The sequence below is a fragment of the Meles meles genome, chromosome 5 (genome assembly GCF_922984935.1).
Source record: "Meles meles chromosome 5, mMelMel3.1 paternal haplotype, whole genome shotgun sequence".
NCBI lineage: Eukaryota > Metazoa > Chordata > Mammalia > Carnivora > Mustelidae > Meles > Meles meles.
The window spans coordinates 5,978,184-5,993,940 of record NC_060070.1 but is presented as its reverse complement, the minus strand read 5'-3'; the positions used below and the strand labels follow the sequence as shown (position 1 = coordinate 5,993,940).

Below are 15,757 nucleotides of genomic sequence, written 5' to 3'. Positions count from 1 at the left end.
TCTGACACCTCCCTGCTTGTGCTCTCTTGCGGTGCTCTTTCTCTCAAATAAATGATAAATAAATTTTTTTAAAGCTGATGAAGATAAGAAATTAATATCTTTGCTTCTCATTGTTTCAATGTTAGTAAGCTGGCTAAACAGACAAGTAGAATAACACAGTATGGATTTCCCACTTGAAGTAAAGATCTTTTTTTTTTTTTTAGCAGCTTCAGTTTATGCTAAAAAATAAAGCTATTGAAAAAACTTTCAACTATAAGAAGAATTTTAGAGAACCTTAAAATTCTTTCCTACTAATTATTATTAGTTTTTGTGACCGTATGTAGAGCCTGTGGTCTATGTCCTAAATCCATTCCAGCATTCAATAAGCGTAAGCATATAAAGTACTCTGTCATTTACAGTCACTTCAAAGTGCATTCAATATCTTGGTTCCCAAGTGCATTAGATTTTATTAAAAGCATTCTGCTGCAACACCCATTCTTCCTAATTGGTTTATGGACAGCCCCCACCATTCAGACAAATCGTAATTGCATTTTCCCACAAATCTAGTTTGATTTATGGTTCCTTATTTGTTCTATATTATTTATAATGAGTTGGGGTAAATTCTTAAGACATCAAGTAAAATGTACAGTAGTCCTTCGATAAATATGGGATGTGCATAAGGATTCTTAACAGTATTTTGCTAATTTTTAACTTTATTTATTCAGGCTACATCCATCTGTGTGATTTCCAGTAGTAATATCTTTATTACCTTTCCAGAGATTGTTATTTACTTGATTTTTCATGTACATACTTCTAGAATCACTTAGAATGTTAGAATGGATCATGTGTAGAATATAAAAAATATTTTAGCCTTCTATTAGATTTAAGTAGGTATGTATGTATTTGGAACAGAAAAAATATTATCCAGCGACAGTGACAGAGCAGCTGCGTATGATTAGGTAATGCCCATGTCGCACTGCAGGCTTGACTAGTCAAATTTCAGATTCAGATTTGAGATGCCGAGAGTTAATTTGTAATGTGTCTATAGGAGAATCCAAAAAATAGTGTTTTTAAATGAGAAAATGGCAGAAATATAAGAACAGAGTTTAACAAACACTGAAGAAAGAATATCCACACTGTTGGGTGATTACATAGCAAACTAAGTGAAGACTTTCCATGGAATTGTAGGCATGGAATCATTTCTGTAGCGAGTCCATAAAGATTTATGGGAAGAAAGAGGAAGTATACATTATCTATAAACAGTTTGTAAAAAGCCCTTAGGCTTCTTAGAGAGAAATATGTTCATTCTTTGAAAAGTTTGGACGATTAGAATTTTGAATTCAGAATCAGAAAGAATGGAATATATTTAGAATCGGAGACAAAAGGAAAAAGAAATTAATTTTAAGATAAATACAAAGTAAGGGAGAAAGATGGATACTCTCTAGCAAAATTTTGGTCAATTAAACAAATGGGAGACTTGCTGTCAAAGCATACATAATAACTTGGCATCTAGAAGAATGGAAAGGATGGTTAGCAGATGATAAGCAGATAAAAGATCTAAATGATGGTTGTAGCTAAATGCTTTGAATGAGGAATTGAACCTTTCATCCTTACTGGACCAGTAGAGAGGTCCTCAGCACCCACAGTGGGGGTATCTTGGACTCTTATCTTAGCCAGCTGTGCTAAGCTCTTATCCCTTTCTGCTGGGGTACCCTCAGAGAATGCCTCCTCGTGGGACAGGAATGTTATTTACTGCCCAGCAAAAAAGAGGCCACCCCCTTCTGTGGTGTCCCTGTGGAAAGCAGTCTCGGGGTGCTCCTTCTCCAACCTGTCCAGGAGATGTCACTGGAGGCCTAGTAGTATTGAAGCCCCCACTTTTACCCATTATCCATGAGAAACTCCCTCTGCGGAGTCAACAGAGGCCAGGTGGGCCTCCAGGATTTCAACCCCAGCCTGACTCTAATGTGCTCGTGACCCTTCCCCACATCTCTGCCGGAGACATGTTGGAATAAACCAGCTAAAACAGAAGGTATAAGGTCTGAGTCTCACAATCACCAATGTCCAGGTTTCAACAGAAAATCAGTCATCACACCAAGAATCAGGAAGGTCAAAAAGCAAATGAAAAAGACGATCGGTAGATGTCAGCCTTACCCTCTAGACCCTGGCAACCACCAATCTGATCTTTGTTTCTATGAGCCCAATTCTTTTAGATTTCTCATATAAGTGAGATCACACAGTATTTGTCTTTTCGTCTCACTTACTCACTTATTCACTTCACATAATGCCTTCAGGCGTCATCCATCTTGTCACAGAAGGCAAGATTTCATTCTTTCTTTATGGCTGAGTGTTTCATTATATAGTTATCTGTATGTATGTATATATATTATCTATACATATATTTATACATATATATTTTCTTTATTTAATATTTATTTTTTTACAAGCACCAAAAATGAGGTGTCTACTGACTAGCAATCAGTACTGTACAGTAATAAGATATGTGTACACGTATACACATATGCACTATTCTCTGTAACTTTCTGTAAGTATGTATGATGCTGGTCTAATTTGGCTAAGTCTTCTTTTCTTTCTTTCTTGTATACCACTTTTTGGGTGGTATACATTTTTGGATTATGTATAGCATCTTTTTGTTAAAATGGTGACGCAATGGTAGATTATAATTCTTTTTTTTTTTTTTTTTTGGTATATAACTTGTTGGCAAAATAGAAAGTTGTCAATTCTTTATCAATTTCCAAAAATGTGTTTCAAAATTTACCACTCCATAAGTTGCTAAAGTCCTGGAGTGCCGTCTCTGTAGTTTCTGTCATACTGATGTAGACGGGAATGTATGTATAACATCCAGCTCAGAGCTCTGCACAAAGTAGTTATCATACACGTATTGTTACTTAACAATCGAATGAATTTGTCTGAAAATGGTGGGTAATAATTCTAATACCAGAACAGGTTTCAAATATTTTGTCAGTAAGAGCCAGTCTTGCTTCCCCACTACCCAGTATCACAGCAATCATTTATGTAATTACATAATACGTAATATTATATAATTGATTATGTAATAATTATGTGATTGTATATGCTGGAAATAATGTTCTATGTAGTGAAGGAAATTCTAAACTTGGGCATGTGGGTGGCTCGTTAAGTGTCCAACTTCTGATTTCGGCTCAGGCCATGATCTCAGTGTTCTATCTAGAATAGAGATAGAGCCAGGCATGGGACTCAGGGCTCACAGGGCATCTGCTTGAGATTCTCTCTCTCCCTCTCTCCCTTTGGCCCTCCCCACAACCTTGCATGTGTGTGGGCATATGTGGTCTCTCTCTCTCTCTAAAAAAAATTAAAAAATTAAAAAATAAACTAATAATTTGTGTTACCTAACTATTCACCTCTAGTTCAACATTTAATCATCTCAATATTTTAATACCCCACTCAGTTCTTAGTATTAGCCTTTCTATGTGCACTGATAAAATATATTTATCATATTTGTTATACTAGATGTATTTTACCTATTTCTTTATTGAAATTCAAATTTTTTACATGGATATTAAAAATTAACATGATATCAAGTAACTTAAAATACTAAGATATTACATAGCTTATTTGCTATTTTGTCCATATTAAGAATTAACAAGATAATCTGTTTTTATTAAACTAGTAAATATCTGGTATTTACTTTTTTTCAGAGAAAGGTAACCAGTGGTCTGTAATTTTTGAAATAATTCACTATCACTTTCAATTTTGTAACCTAATGAAGAAATAAACAATGCAGATTTAAAAGATTCTTAAAATGAATAACTCAATATAAAATATTTCTTCTTTGGGGTGCTTGGGTGATTCAGTTAAGGTCTGCCTTCAGCTAAGGTCATGACCCTGGGGTCCTGGGATTGAGCCCCATGTCAGGCTCTCTACTCAGTGGGGATCTGCTTGAGATTTTCTCTTCCTCTCTCTCTGCCACTCCTGCTCTGCTTGTGCTCTCTATCTCTCTCTCTCTCAAATAAATAAATAAAATCTAAAAAAAAAAAGAAATGTTTCTTCTTTGATAAAAATCTCAATGGGGGGTGGCAGAATCCCATGTAATCTAACGGTACTTTCTCATAAATTCATAGTATCAAAAGAGTGCTATACTTGCACATTTTCTTCTTAAATTATCTTAATTTGTTATGGTTTAATTTTATGTAACATTTTTATTATATTTTGTTAATATTCACAACAGAACATATTTTACATTTTATATATATGGAAAGACTTAAAGGACATATACTATTTTTTAATATTTGTTTTAGAGAGAGCGAGCAGGGGGAGGGTGCAGAGGGAGAGAGTGGACTCCTAGCAGATTGGGTGCTGAGCAGAGCCTGATGTGGGGTTTGATCCCATAAACCTGAGATCATCTGAATCAGATGCTTAAACAGCCGTGCCACCCTGGTGTCCTTAAAGGATGTATTTTAAATTTATTCCTTCAGTATTCCAGAAAGTATATCAGACCTGAGATTAGAATTAGCAATTATTAAAAATGTTAAAAGTTTTAAAATTCTGAACTTAAATATTTTACTTAAACAAAAGTTTAGACTTTTTTTCCTTATCGTGATATTTTTAAAGTGACTTTTTCTAATACTGCTATCTAAAGTAGCTTGAAATAAAGTAAACCCTTAATGGTTATAAAATAATTATCTTCTTTGAATGTTGTATTAGTGAAGTTGCTATTGTGCATCATTAAACAACTTGGTTTTTATCTTCCAGAATATTTCATATAAACTAAAATTTAAGAAAAGTCTTTTTAGGGGCGCCTGGGTGGCTCAGTGGGTTAAAGCCTCAGGTCATGATCCCAGCTTCCTGCGATCGAGCCCCACATCAGGCTCTCTGCTTGGCAGGGAGCCTGCTTCCTCCTCTCTCTTTCTCTGCCTGCCTCTCTCCCTACTTGTGATCTCTATCTGTCAAATACATGGGTAAAATCTTTAAAAAAAAAAAAAAAAAAAAGAAAAGTCTTTTTACTGTGCATTTTTGGTTATTTTTCAAGACCTGATTTCTATTTTTTTTTTCTTTGAAGGTGAGAGGCCCTCCAGCTGCAGGAGCATTTAAAGAAAGACCAACCAAGCCCACAGCGTTTCGAAAATTTTATGAGCGAGGAGACTTCCCAATTGCCCTTGAGCATGATTCAAAAGGAAACAAAATCGCGTGGAAGGTAAGTCAGGGCACAGCCTGGAGAACCAGCTGGGCTGCTGGAGTGACATCTCCCAGTGCCAAACAGACTTGGCCAAGTAGATAAGCCGGAGTGATTTCTCACGAATGGAAGGTGGTGGGGAAGCTCTTAGAGAAAGCCCCCCTGTGTCGGCTGTCCACCTTGACTAACAATTAAATTACAGGCTGCAAAAAAGAAAATGACAGAGTTGCTTTGCCTCCGAGAATCGTGTGCTGCCCAATTCATTGCTGCTTTAGGAGAACCTGGCAGCGGGGCCTGTTTCAGGCCGTCCTTCAGGTGATGGAGCCGGTGGCTGCGGAGAGCAACAGCCATTTATCTCCCCCAAATTTCACCTTCCTGCAGGGCACTTCCAAGTGGAAGCTTTAATTACCTAAATGGATGGGTCAAGACTGTCCCCTCGCTGGCAACGCAGAGTGGAATACGAAAGCAGGTTGCCTCTCGCGATTGCACTCTCTCTCTGTCTGCGGCGCGTGTCAGCGGCGGTGGCTGTCACACGTGCCGGTTAGAGGCTGACCTCCACGCTGAAACCATTACGGCACCGACATTTTTCTGACAAAAGGTTAATCGGCTTCAAAATAAATGTATTGCCTAATGACTCCATTCTAATGGGGCTGTGTTTCTTTCTAAAAGGCTCACCGATGGTATTTGTAAAAACTTGCCAGTCTCTTAACGGAGAAGGCTTTTACATTTAATTTGAAAAAAACCAGTGCTGATCTGTAACCGGCTTCTGCTACTTAATTATTTTTTGTTATCAAGGACCTTGCTTTGGGTGATATTTATCAGCTAAAAGGGCTTCTCTGCCTAAAGACAGAGCGGCACATGTGTGTATCACAACAGGGTGAGGAACGTCAGAGGCGTTTGCCAAATACCATCTCACTGATGCAATTGATCCATTTAACGAGAAGGTCCTACAGTAGTATCTGAAGGTGAAGGTACTTCACAGAGTTTGTACTTTGTGTAAATTTACATTATTCAATAAAATAAAATGGCCAAAGTGAAGAATTCATCCATGAAAACACGTAAGTTCATCAAAACTGACCCTTTCCTTCCTTCATGGAACAACTAAGAGAATTGTTTGCATTATTTCCAGTATGTCTGCAAATGTTTTCACAGAATTTTCAAACATTTCTAAACCTGAGTGGCCACAATGTGTTCAGTTATCCAACGTGGAATTACTACAGACTATACGGTAATAGAAATCTGAAGGTGTTCCTTTTATTACATTTTGTCAAAATGTTTTTTAGGAGGATGAAGGACTGCACTATCTTGCTTTTAGTCATTTCTATTAAAATGTGAATTTGTTATCTGACAATGTGCATACAATGAGGAAAAACTTACAGCAAGTATGAGTGATTCAGATATTTTAGTCTTAATGTACGTATATATTCCCAAAATTTTACTGTGATTTTTGTGTTTGTTTACGTTTGTTTAGGTACATGGACTTTGTGTTTATTTGTCTGTATACTGGCTCCACAGTGGAAGTTCTGTAAAATCCCAGTCCTTTGGAGTAAAAGGATATGCTATAATTCTTTTTAAAAAAAAGTTAGTAGATTTTGGTGTTTTAAGCAATAATAGTCCATGAAAAGTATATCAATAAAAACTTTATAGATTTATTTTGACCTGCTCAAATAGTCTTATGAGTCACTTTTAGAATTGTTGAGAGACTAGGAAAGAAATTCATCTTGAAAAGAATGAAAGCATAGGATGAATCATTCATTTTGCTTTATCTTCGATAATCCAACAATCAGTCCAACAATCAGACTTTTCCTTTTTATAGCTGTATTAATTCTTTGATGTTACTATTGACGATAGTACCGATTCAGCGAGCTAAAAAGTCCGAATAAAAAGGAAAGACTTGATTTGCTGTCAGTGGTAGAGGAATACCATCCGTGCAAGGAATCCTCTTATCCCATCACCTGCAGGCTTCTGCCAACCTACTCGAATATTGCAATGAAGATGTTAAAATTATTAAGGAAAGGCTTGTAAACAGTCTCTCAATATATTCATATCTATTCCTTGGTGCATGTGCTGTGGGGACAATCTAGTACTTGGTAGCCATAGAGGACTTCTTTAGGGCACCATACCTAAGGAAGGGGCCTTGAATGTTGAAGGAAGCAGGACTGTACTCCCCCCCCATACCCCCCCCCCCCCCCAGGAAACAAAAACAAAACAATCCATGACTTTGCACTGTACTTCCTTCCTGTATGCGGACAGGGCGCAGGTCATGTCACAGCTCACCCCGCCCCCCTGCGGACAGTTCCTGAGTAACTCTCTTTCCCAGGAAAATACTGGTCCCTTCTCCATACTGCTTGTAACACCTCTGGGACTTCCCGGGGTTCGTGAGTGCCTGAAATGGCATGCACAATTAAGTAGTAAGAAGTGGTATGTCTTTTATCAGAATGCTCTGTGACTCTGAGACCCTGAGGAGCCACCGTCCTGAAGCATGATGCAGGCTGTCCCAGCACCTGAGGCTCAGCTCGCCCATGAAGTTGCCGATCCTTGCTGCCCACGACCCCAAATTCCCTGTCTGCCTGTTCTAGATTAGCCGACCCCATCATCACTGTATTAGAAGTCACATATTTCTTGAAATAACAAAGGCGCTCTATGGTAACAACTTATTAATGACCAGAGAAAGTCAGAAAATAGAAGAATTAGATGCAGGTAAATGTCTTTGCACATTTAGATTTTTCAGCCCACATCCTGAACTGCCACCCTAGTTTAGTGCCCATAAAAATGGTTATTTGTTTCCCATGCCTGAACAACAAGGCAGACCAAACGTCATAATCTGTGCGGTTTGGTCTATTCCTTATGGGATCGCTAAAAATCAGAGTACTAATGCAACTTGCTGCAGTGGTGAAAATGTTCTACATCTGCACTGTCTAATAATTACAACTGGCCATATGTGGCCATTAAGCCCTTGAAATGTCCCTAGTGAGACTGAGAAGCTAAATTTTTAATTTTAATTAATTTTAATTTAAATAGCCACATGGTTACCATATTAGGCAGTGCTGCTCTCCACTAAGATAGCAGCAGTCCAAAATGAATGCCTGAACCTGCAGGCCAGATGAGGGCTCGAGTTCTGTGCAGATTACTAGGAAATGAGAAAACAGGACTGGTGCATGCATTTTTTGGTCATGGCTGTCTATGCTTATCAAATATTCCTTGGTAAACATAAAAAAGGTTTTGTAAAATTTTTGTAGTGAAATTTTTTCCATATACTGATCAGTGGCAAGTTAATTATCTATTAAAAATGAATAGATCTGATCTGGAAAGTGAAATCTACCAGGCAAGCTCTGGTACACTTTTTAAAAAATTCTTAAATATACATTTTCTAAATACAGCTAAAGAATGATTAATTATTAAAGGCTAAAGACATTAAAAACATAATAATGACTTAAGCAAAAATTTGACAATCTGTTTCTTTTTTCTGCATTCTCCTTGACTCTACTAACATTCAGGAAATATGACTTTATTCTATGGCTGTAATCTTCAATATCCAGAGTGTAAGCCATAGAAGTGAATGTTAGCTGGTTTTGCTAAACATTCTGGATAAGTTACAAAGCAGATGATCAGCATGAACAAAGGACGTTCTAAATTGTATGTGAGTTTCCACATCTTAAATTTCCACATGGGAGTATTAGAATTCACTGTGAACTGTCCTCTCAAGTCCACCTCCCAGCTTCCTCTATCCCAGCTTCCTCTATCCCCGCTCCCACACCCTTCAGGTTTCCTCAGGAGTTACCCCTCCTCCTCCTGTTCCCACCTTCCTTGCTCTCTTCCCCCTCCCTTCCCTGTTCCCCCTCCTCCTCTTCCCCCTTCTACTTCTTCCTCTTCCTCCCCTTTCCCTCCCTTTTCCTTCCTTCTTTTTCTTCTTCCTTTTTTGTTTGTTACTTCCTGGAATGTACATTTTTTGCTTCTAGTATTCCCATGGTCAGTTTTGGAGAAGGAACAGGAGCCCATTCTAATTCCCTATTTTGGGGCGGGAATCTGAAGTCCTCAGGAGTAGTAACCCAAATGAGGAGAAATGATCATTGTTATTTACACGCTTAATGAGGAGCAGAAATATAAATCATCGGTAACACATGAAATTCACTGCCTTACAAACTCTGATCCCAAATCATGATTTTAAAATAGTAGGGCAATGCAAGTTACTTTAAAACAGCCACTTTTAGGGGTGCCTGGGTGGCTCAGTGGTTTAAGCCTCTGCCTTCGGCTCAGGTCATGATCTCAGGGTCCTGGGATCAAGCCCCGCATCGGGCTCTCTGCTCAGTGGGGAGCCTGTTTCTCCCTCTCTCTCTGCCTGCCTCTCTGCCTACTTGTGATCTCTCTCTGTCAAATAAATAAATAAAATATTAAAAAAAAACCAGCCACTTTTATATAGACCTTGACAGAAGGAGTTGGAGAAAAATGTTGGAGTTTGTTTTTTAAATTAACTATATGGTATTATAAACCATTTATTTATTTTGGTGAGCTACAACTGCACTAAGGTGTCTCTAAGTTTCTTCACTTTCTAGACATTTTGATATTGTAGATACTGATAGATACCACCTTTCTCCACCTGTCCATGATTCCATGCTTTATGCAGAATGTGGCATATACTGAGTCTTGTTTTCACTAAATTTCTAGTGAACATGCCTAAAGATGTCCCAGGTATTAGATAGATTTGGATAAGAAATAAATAGCCTATAACTGTTGCCAAATCAGGATATCATAGAAACCCTCTATAAAAATGCAACTCAGAGAACGAACATCCAGACTGTCTTCAACAGGGAAAAGCTCAGAATGGGCTTTGTCAGCAACATGTAATCCCTCATCTGGCAAGGTTGTCACAGGCATTGTTCACAGTGGCATTGCCGTGCGGGGCATTTCTGCACTCTTGTTTTGTCATCCCTTATTGAATATGTATGTAAATGATTCTAGTGACCTGATATTCTGAAGTAAAATTAACAAAGTGAGAACGGATGCACATCGGCAGGTACAGGTGTCGGCGGACTTCAGGAGCCTCTACTCGCTGCCCACAATGTGATCTTCCTCATGGGCCTTTTGGAGACACAGGCGATGTCGTCACGAAAGCATCCTTCCCCTGAGGTTAATTCATTCTTGTAGTTACATTGGTCAAAACTTGGATCACGGAACTTTGTTTTTTTATTAAAAAGTGACTTCATAAATTAACATTAATTAGGTAACTAAAAACACATTTTTCTAATTTTTTAAATAACAAATTATATGTTTATATAAAAAAGTGTAAAATAGAAAAAGTTAGCATATAATAAGAAAAGCGAAAGAAAATGAAAAGCAAATAGGGCCTCTAGTGGAGCCAATATTAGGATTAATAAAAATGACTTATTCTGAAGTCTTCTGAGGGAAGAACCTCTGTATCTCGGGTTCATTTGCTCATTTATCTCAGCACCTGGAACAGTGTCTGGCACAGAGTGAGCGCCCAGTGATGTGTACAGAATGAATGGAAACCGTTCTAGAGTGGATTGGCTCTCTCCAGGTTTTACTTCTCTTAACACTGTTTCATGACGTGTCTTTCACTCTGTAGGCTTTACTGTCTTCATCAGTAAGTGAGAACCATGTGCTGGGTGATTGGTATGGCTGCTTTTCAATTATGGGAGCTCTAAGAAATTTCCTTTCCCAAGTATAGAAATAACTGTAATTTGTGATGTCCATGAACTATTTCAGGGACTAAGTATTGCCCAGAAGTTCCAGTAAATTTGAATGCGCGGTCCAGAGTTATATGCACTGGTTTCGCTGGGTTGGATTTTTCATGAAAATGTTCCTTTGATTTTATGTAAATGCTTTCCCAGTGAACTTATTTTTGAAATTTCTTAAATTTCAAAATGGCAAGTTTTTACCTTTCTAAATGACTACATATATGTCCAATTTGAACATCCAAGTAAAGAAAGCGCTATGCATAAATGAATATTCAAATTCATTTTTAAAATTTCTGACAACAGTGGCCAGACTCCACCCTCAATTCTAGGTTGACTCCCTCTTTGCTAATACTTGGGCATGACTCTCTAGAATTTCTTCTCGGTATGTTCTTTTTCTCAGTTCTTTTCAGTCCTTAGCGGCATTCATGGTATTCATGAACTATAAAAAGCTCTGTCAGTGTGACTGTTTTCATTGACATAACTAATAATTTCCTAGTAGGAAAAACAGTTATTGAATATAATTATTATTAAAATCATGCACTAATTTTCTTACAATTAAAATCAGCCCCAAACCATGGTAGCTCATTATCTGTAAATAGTACTGCATTTTAAAGTAAGTCACTCTGCGATATGATATCTGATCCATTAGTCCTCATTACATTGTTCTCAACATTCTATACTTTTCATTAACCATTAGTCCTTTGGTGCCTTCAATTGCTTAATGTTTCAGTTTCTTAAGGACTAAAAAAAGATTGATATTCTATCTATACCGACCCTCTACCCCAGGTAAAACCAATGTTGATTTTTCAAATCTTGTAGGCAAATTTATTTGAGAGTTGCATAATTTGTTTCACATGAAGAAGAATGAATGTTCTCTTGGAATTGTCCTGGGCTTCTGTTTCTTTTCATAACTGCCAAAGCTTGAGTTTGGATAGCAGGCCTTAGTAGAATTTGTAAGGCAAATTTTACAAAAGAAGTGACAATTTACCTGATTTTTGTACAAGAGAGCTGCTGTGTTTCCCCTATTAATTCCTCTGTGATTAATTAATAGACAGAGCTTATTCTAGAGGTCTTGAAAAAAAAATAATCCTCTAGCAATTACCGTGCTGTTCTGTGTTTTTTGGAGGAGGGGACGGCATGCACAATTAATGCCATTCTTTTATTTGATGTAAATTGCTATGTCTTTAAAGTGTACAGCACGAAAAAACAGCCATGTATCAGAAATAACTTTAATTTAAATTGGTTAGATGACCTCTGAAAGCTAGATGAAAGATTTTCTGCTGAATGGGCTGGTGCTCTCTGCTGCCTATATAATTTATGTGAGAAATTAGTGCGAATGGTTCACTTTTATGGAGCAGTGCTGCTTGTAGCAAGCCTGCAGAAACAATTTTCCCCCAAGCCTCCATCTGTTCTTCAAACTAGGGCATATGCCATCTCATCGAGCTTGAAAGTCAACTGATTTATAACTCCTGGAAAGTGCAGAGATTGAAAAGAAAGGTCGACCGCAGCTCTGTGACAGTGATTTCGTAGGCACCGCTGAAGACAATTCTCATTACCAGGGGCCCAAGGGAAACAAGCCATGTTGTAAGTTTCAGTTCTCCGTGGACTGACAACTGCAAGAGAAACAAATCACTCCTGCTTTTTACGTTCAACAACCCCCTGTTGAAACGTAGGGGCAGTCTTTGGTGGTGTGAGGGTGTCCCAGTTGGGACACTGCGGTGTCACTCACTCTCCCACGAAGACCTGGGCCGGTTTCCACCCTCCCGGAGATCCCTGCCACCTGCCCTTTCAGGAGTATCAGGACACAAACCTTGAAACTAACAATGTGTGTTGCTGCTTGTTAGAGAGTTCCATTTGGGGACACACACTGGACTTTGATGATTTTTCTGTATCTGCCTGGAGGGCGAATCTCCAGATCTGTTGCAATTAGTAATTTAATGAATGGCTCCCACTCTGTCTTATCTCTTGTCACATATCCCTTTTCTTTATTGAAGCACTTTTGAGATCAGAAGTTCTTTGACAGATGACACATGGAATCAGATTGATGGTACGATAGTAACAAAAAAAAAATCAATGTTTGTTGGATGCTTTTATTTAGAGTGGTCAAAGTGTGTTTCTGCATCTGAGGCTTCCAGATATTGAGTGAATTTTCAGCCCCCTGTAGTTGTATTAAAGTTTCTCCTTTTCTTTCAGGTAAAATCTAAATAAAGTGTTACTGAATACTGATACCAGTTTTAATCCATATTGGAGGCAGCAATTTTAGGAAATACATTTTACCTTTATCAAAAAAGTTATCCTGACCTTGAATGTTATATGTAAAAATCAGTACTAATAGGATAATCAGTTGATCGTGTAAAAAAAAAAAAAAAAAAAACACCTTATCATTACCTATAGAGTTCTATTCTCAACATGAAATATATATAGTTATCTTATAAAATAAGAAAATATTGGGAAGTAGAAAGAATAAATAAATCACCCACCATTCCACCATTCACTGTGTGCAACTGTTAACATTTTTTGAAGTATTTCTGTCTTATCTTTATTTTTGCCTAATTGAGGTCATAGTGTATACAGTACCTTGTAAAAACTATTTGTCATTATATGGCATATAAAAATAGGATGCACTTATTCTTAGATTTTTCTGATTTTTTCATAGTTTAAACGTAATAGATGATTATTTTAGAAAATTTGGAAAACAGATAAAATGTATGCAGAAGACAGCATTTATTCTGAGATAACTTAGTAACTGATGTTCCAGTTCAGTCCTTCTGCACGGATACTTTTAACTTTGTTGAAATTCTGTTTCATAGGATGATTTTTAAGGGGCTCAGGGGAACGTTCAAGGACCTAATTAGGAGAGGAGAGTAATAATGGACGTAGCTACCACAGGAGTATTAATAATTAATAGTTCTCTCCAGTTCAACAACAGCAACAACAACAACAAAGCCCCCACAGTTTCAGATGCATTTGTAAGTTCCCAGTGGTCATTGCTCGGGCAGTGACACACGCAGCATCTCCTTCAGCAATTCTCACACCACAGTGATACTCGGAAACGAGTCTGTCATTGGGAACATGTGGTTAGTACATTTATGGAGGAGAGAAATATTAAGAAAATTTTTTATTAACTATGAAATGCATTTCTTGCTATTGGGCAAGGTGTAAAAATGGACAAAGGCGGTTGACAAAATCATTATAAAACCACTCTCTGCTCCCAATCTAGGACATACTCCTAACAACTACAAAAAATCCTGCAGAATTTCCAAAATTGCATTCCAGTCTGAACAAGGGAAAAAACCCATAAAACTTTGAAGCCATGTATTTCCATTCGTTGAGTCCTTACTTTGATTCATCTTTCTCTGCTCATGTCTATCTTTAACCAATTTTATAAAAAGCAAGTACATGGGTTGAGATTTCCAAATCCTTGAATATCTTGAAAATATATTTTTTCAACTTTCGTACATGCAACACAATATGCTTCATACTAACATTCTTAAATTAACAACTGTTCCTCTCCATACCTCTGAAAAATGTAATATCATTACATTCTAACATGTGATTACTGAGAAATTAAGACCAGTCTGATTTTTTATTCCCTTGATCTGTTTTGGTTTGCTTGTTTATTTTGTTTGGCAACCTGGGTAATTGCACTATTTTTGTATGATTAAAAGTTGCTTGCATGTGTATATTAACTTTCAGTGATTCTTTCTTTAATATAGTAAGCTTATTTTGTCTACTTGAATTTTTTCTCAAGTGAGGAAAGTTTTTTTTTTCTGTGATGTCATTGATGATTTTTCTCTTTTCTTTCTTAAAACAAATACATGAAGAGTATAAACGTGTTTTATCCTGTCATTCCTATCATTGTCTCCCTCAATATTTTCATCTCTTTATTCACTTTTTAAAATTTTTATGAAAGCTTTCATATATTTCCTGTTTTCTTTAGTATCAATTTGTCTGTCACTGCCTCAAGTTGAAATCTGACTTCCATTGCTATTATTTAGTCCTACGAACCCTTATATTGCTCATTTCTACACTCGTATCATTACACATACTGGCTTCAGAATTATTGTACAAGCAAGCTTATCATAGATACTGTTCTGATTTATTCTTATTTGGTAACCTGAATTAGCAAAAATAAAAAACACGGGCCAACCACAATCCCACAACCTAAGGCAGCCTCTAGTAGTTTGTTACTGTGAACTCTTCATACCCTCTTTCTCTGCATTCGCAGATCTGGGTACGTATGCAAATTTTTACAAAACATTTTACTCATACTTCATAACTTTTTTCAATTAATTACAAGTCCTAACCATCTTTCCACATCAGTGAATGTGCACTTTAAAAATCATTTTTGGGAATCTCGGGAGTACTCTACAACTTAACCAATTCTCTATTGTTGGATATTAATGTTTTTCTTAGATAGTAATGTTTTTGCCAATCTTTCGCTAATATAACCAATACTGTTATCAATATCATTGTGCATTTTGTATATATTGTGGCTTGCAAACATGTCTGATTATTTCCTAAGGGTAAAATCTCATTTTCTTTTTACCTTGGCCTATTCTTAACAAATGGATTTCTGCTTTTCTTCTATAAAGAGGTTTGGGTTTGTGAATCTTTGAACACGCCCATTTCTAAAAATCACTGATTTCTGCAGTAATGAATTTAGAGGGGCTTCCTCACCATCTAAATCTATAAGACGATATTCCATTTCATTTTTTGCAAGATTCATATATTACTGTTTATTTATCTTCAATTTTACCTCAATCTAGAATTCGTGTTTGCTAAAACATAGAGCACATGGTTGTCCTTGACCTCATTCACTCTGCTTGGAGACTGGAGAGCTGTCCTTATCAGCATGACTTAGGGAGACTGCCCAGCTCCTAGCCAATACCATGTGTGGTATGAACATGCT

The 15,757-nt window shown here is 37.1% G+C and overlaps 1 protein-coding gene across 3 annotated transcripts in view; it reads left to right on the top strand.

Annotated features, from left to right (window-relative positions):
- PACRG (parkin coregulated) overlaps positions 1-15,757 on the top strand; it is a 511,595-nt gene that overhangs the window by 80,539 nt on the left and 415,299 nt on the right. For all 3 annotated transcript variants that reach the window (XM_046005594.1, XM_046005592.1, XM_046005593.1), the window contains exon 2: positions 5,036-5,170. In XM_046005594.1, the coding sequence (XP_045861550.1) occupies positions 5,036-5,170 (135 nt within the window). The remainder of the gene's footprint in view (positions 1-5,035; positions 5,171-15,757) is intronic.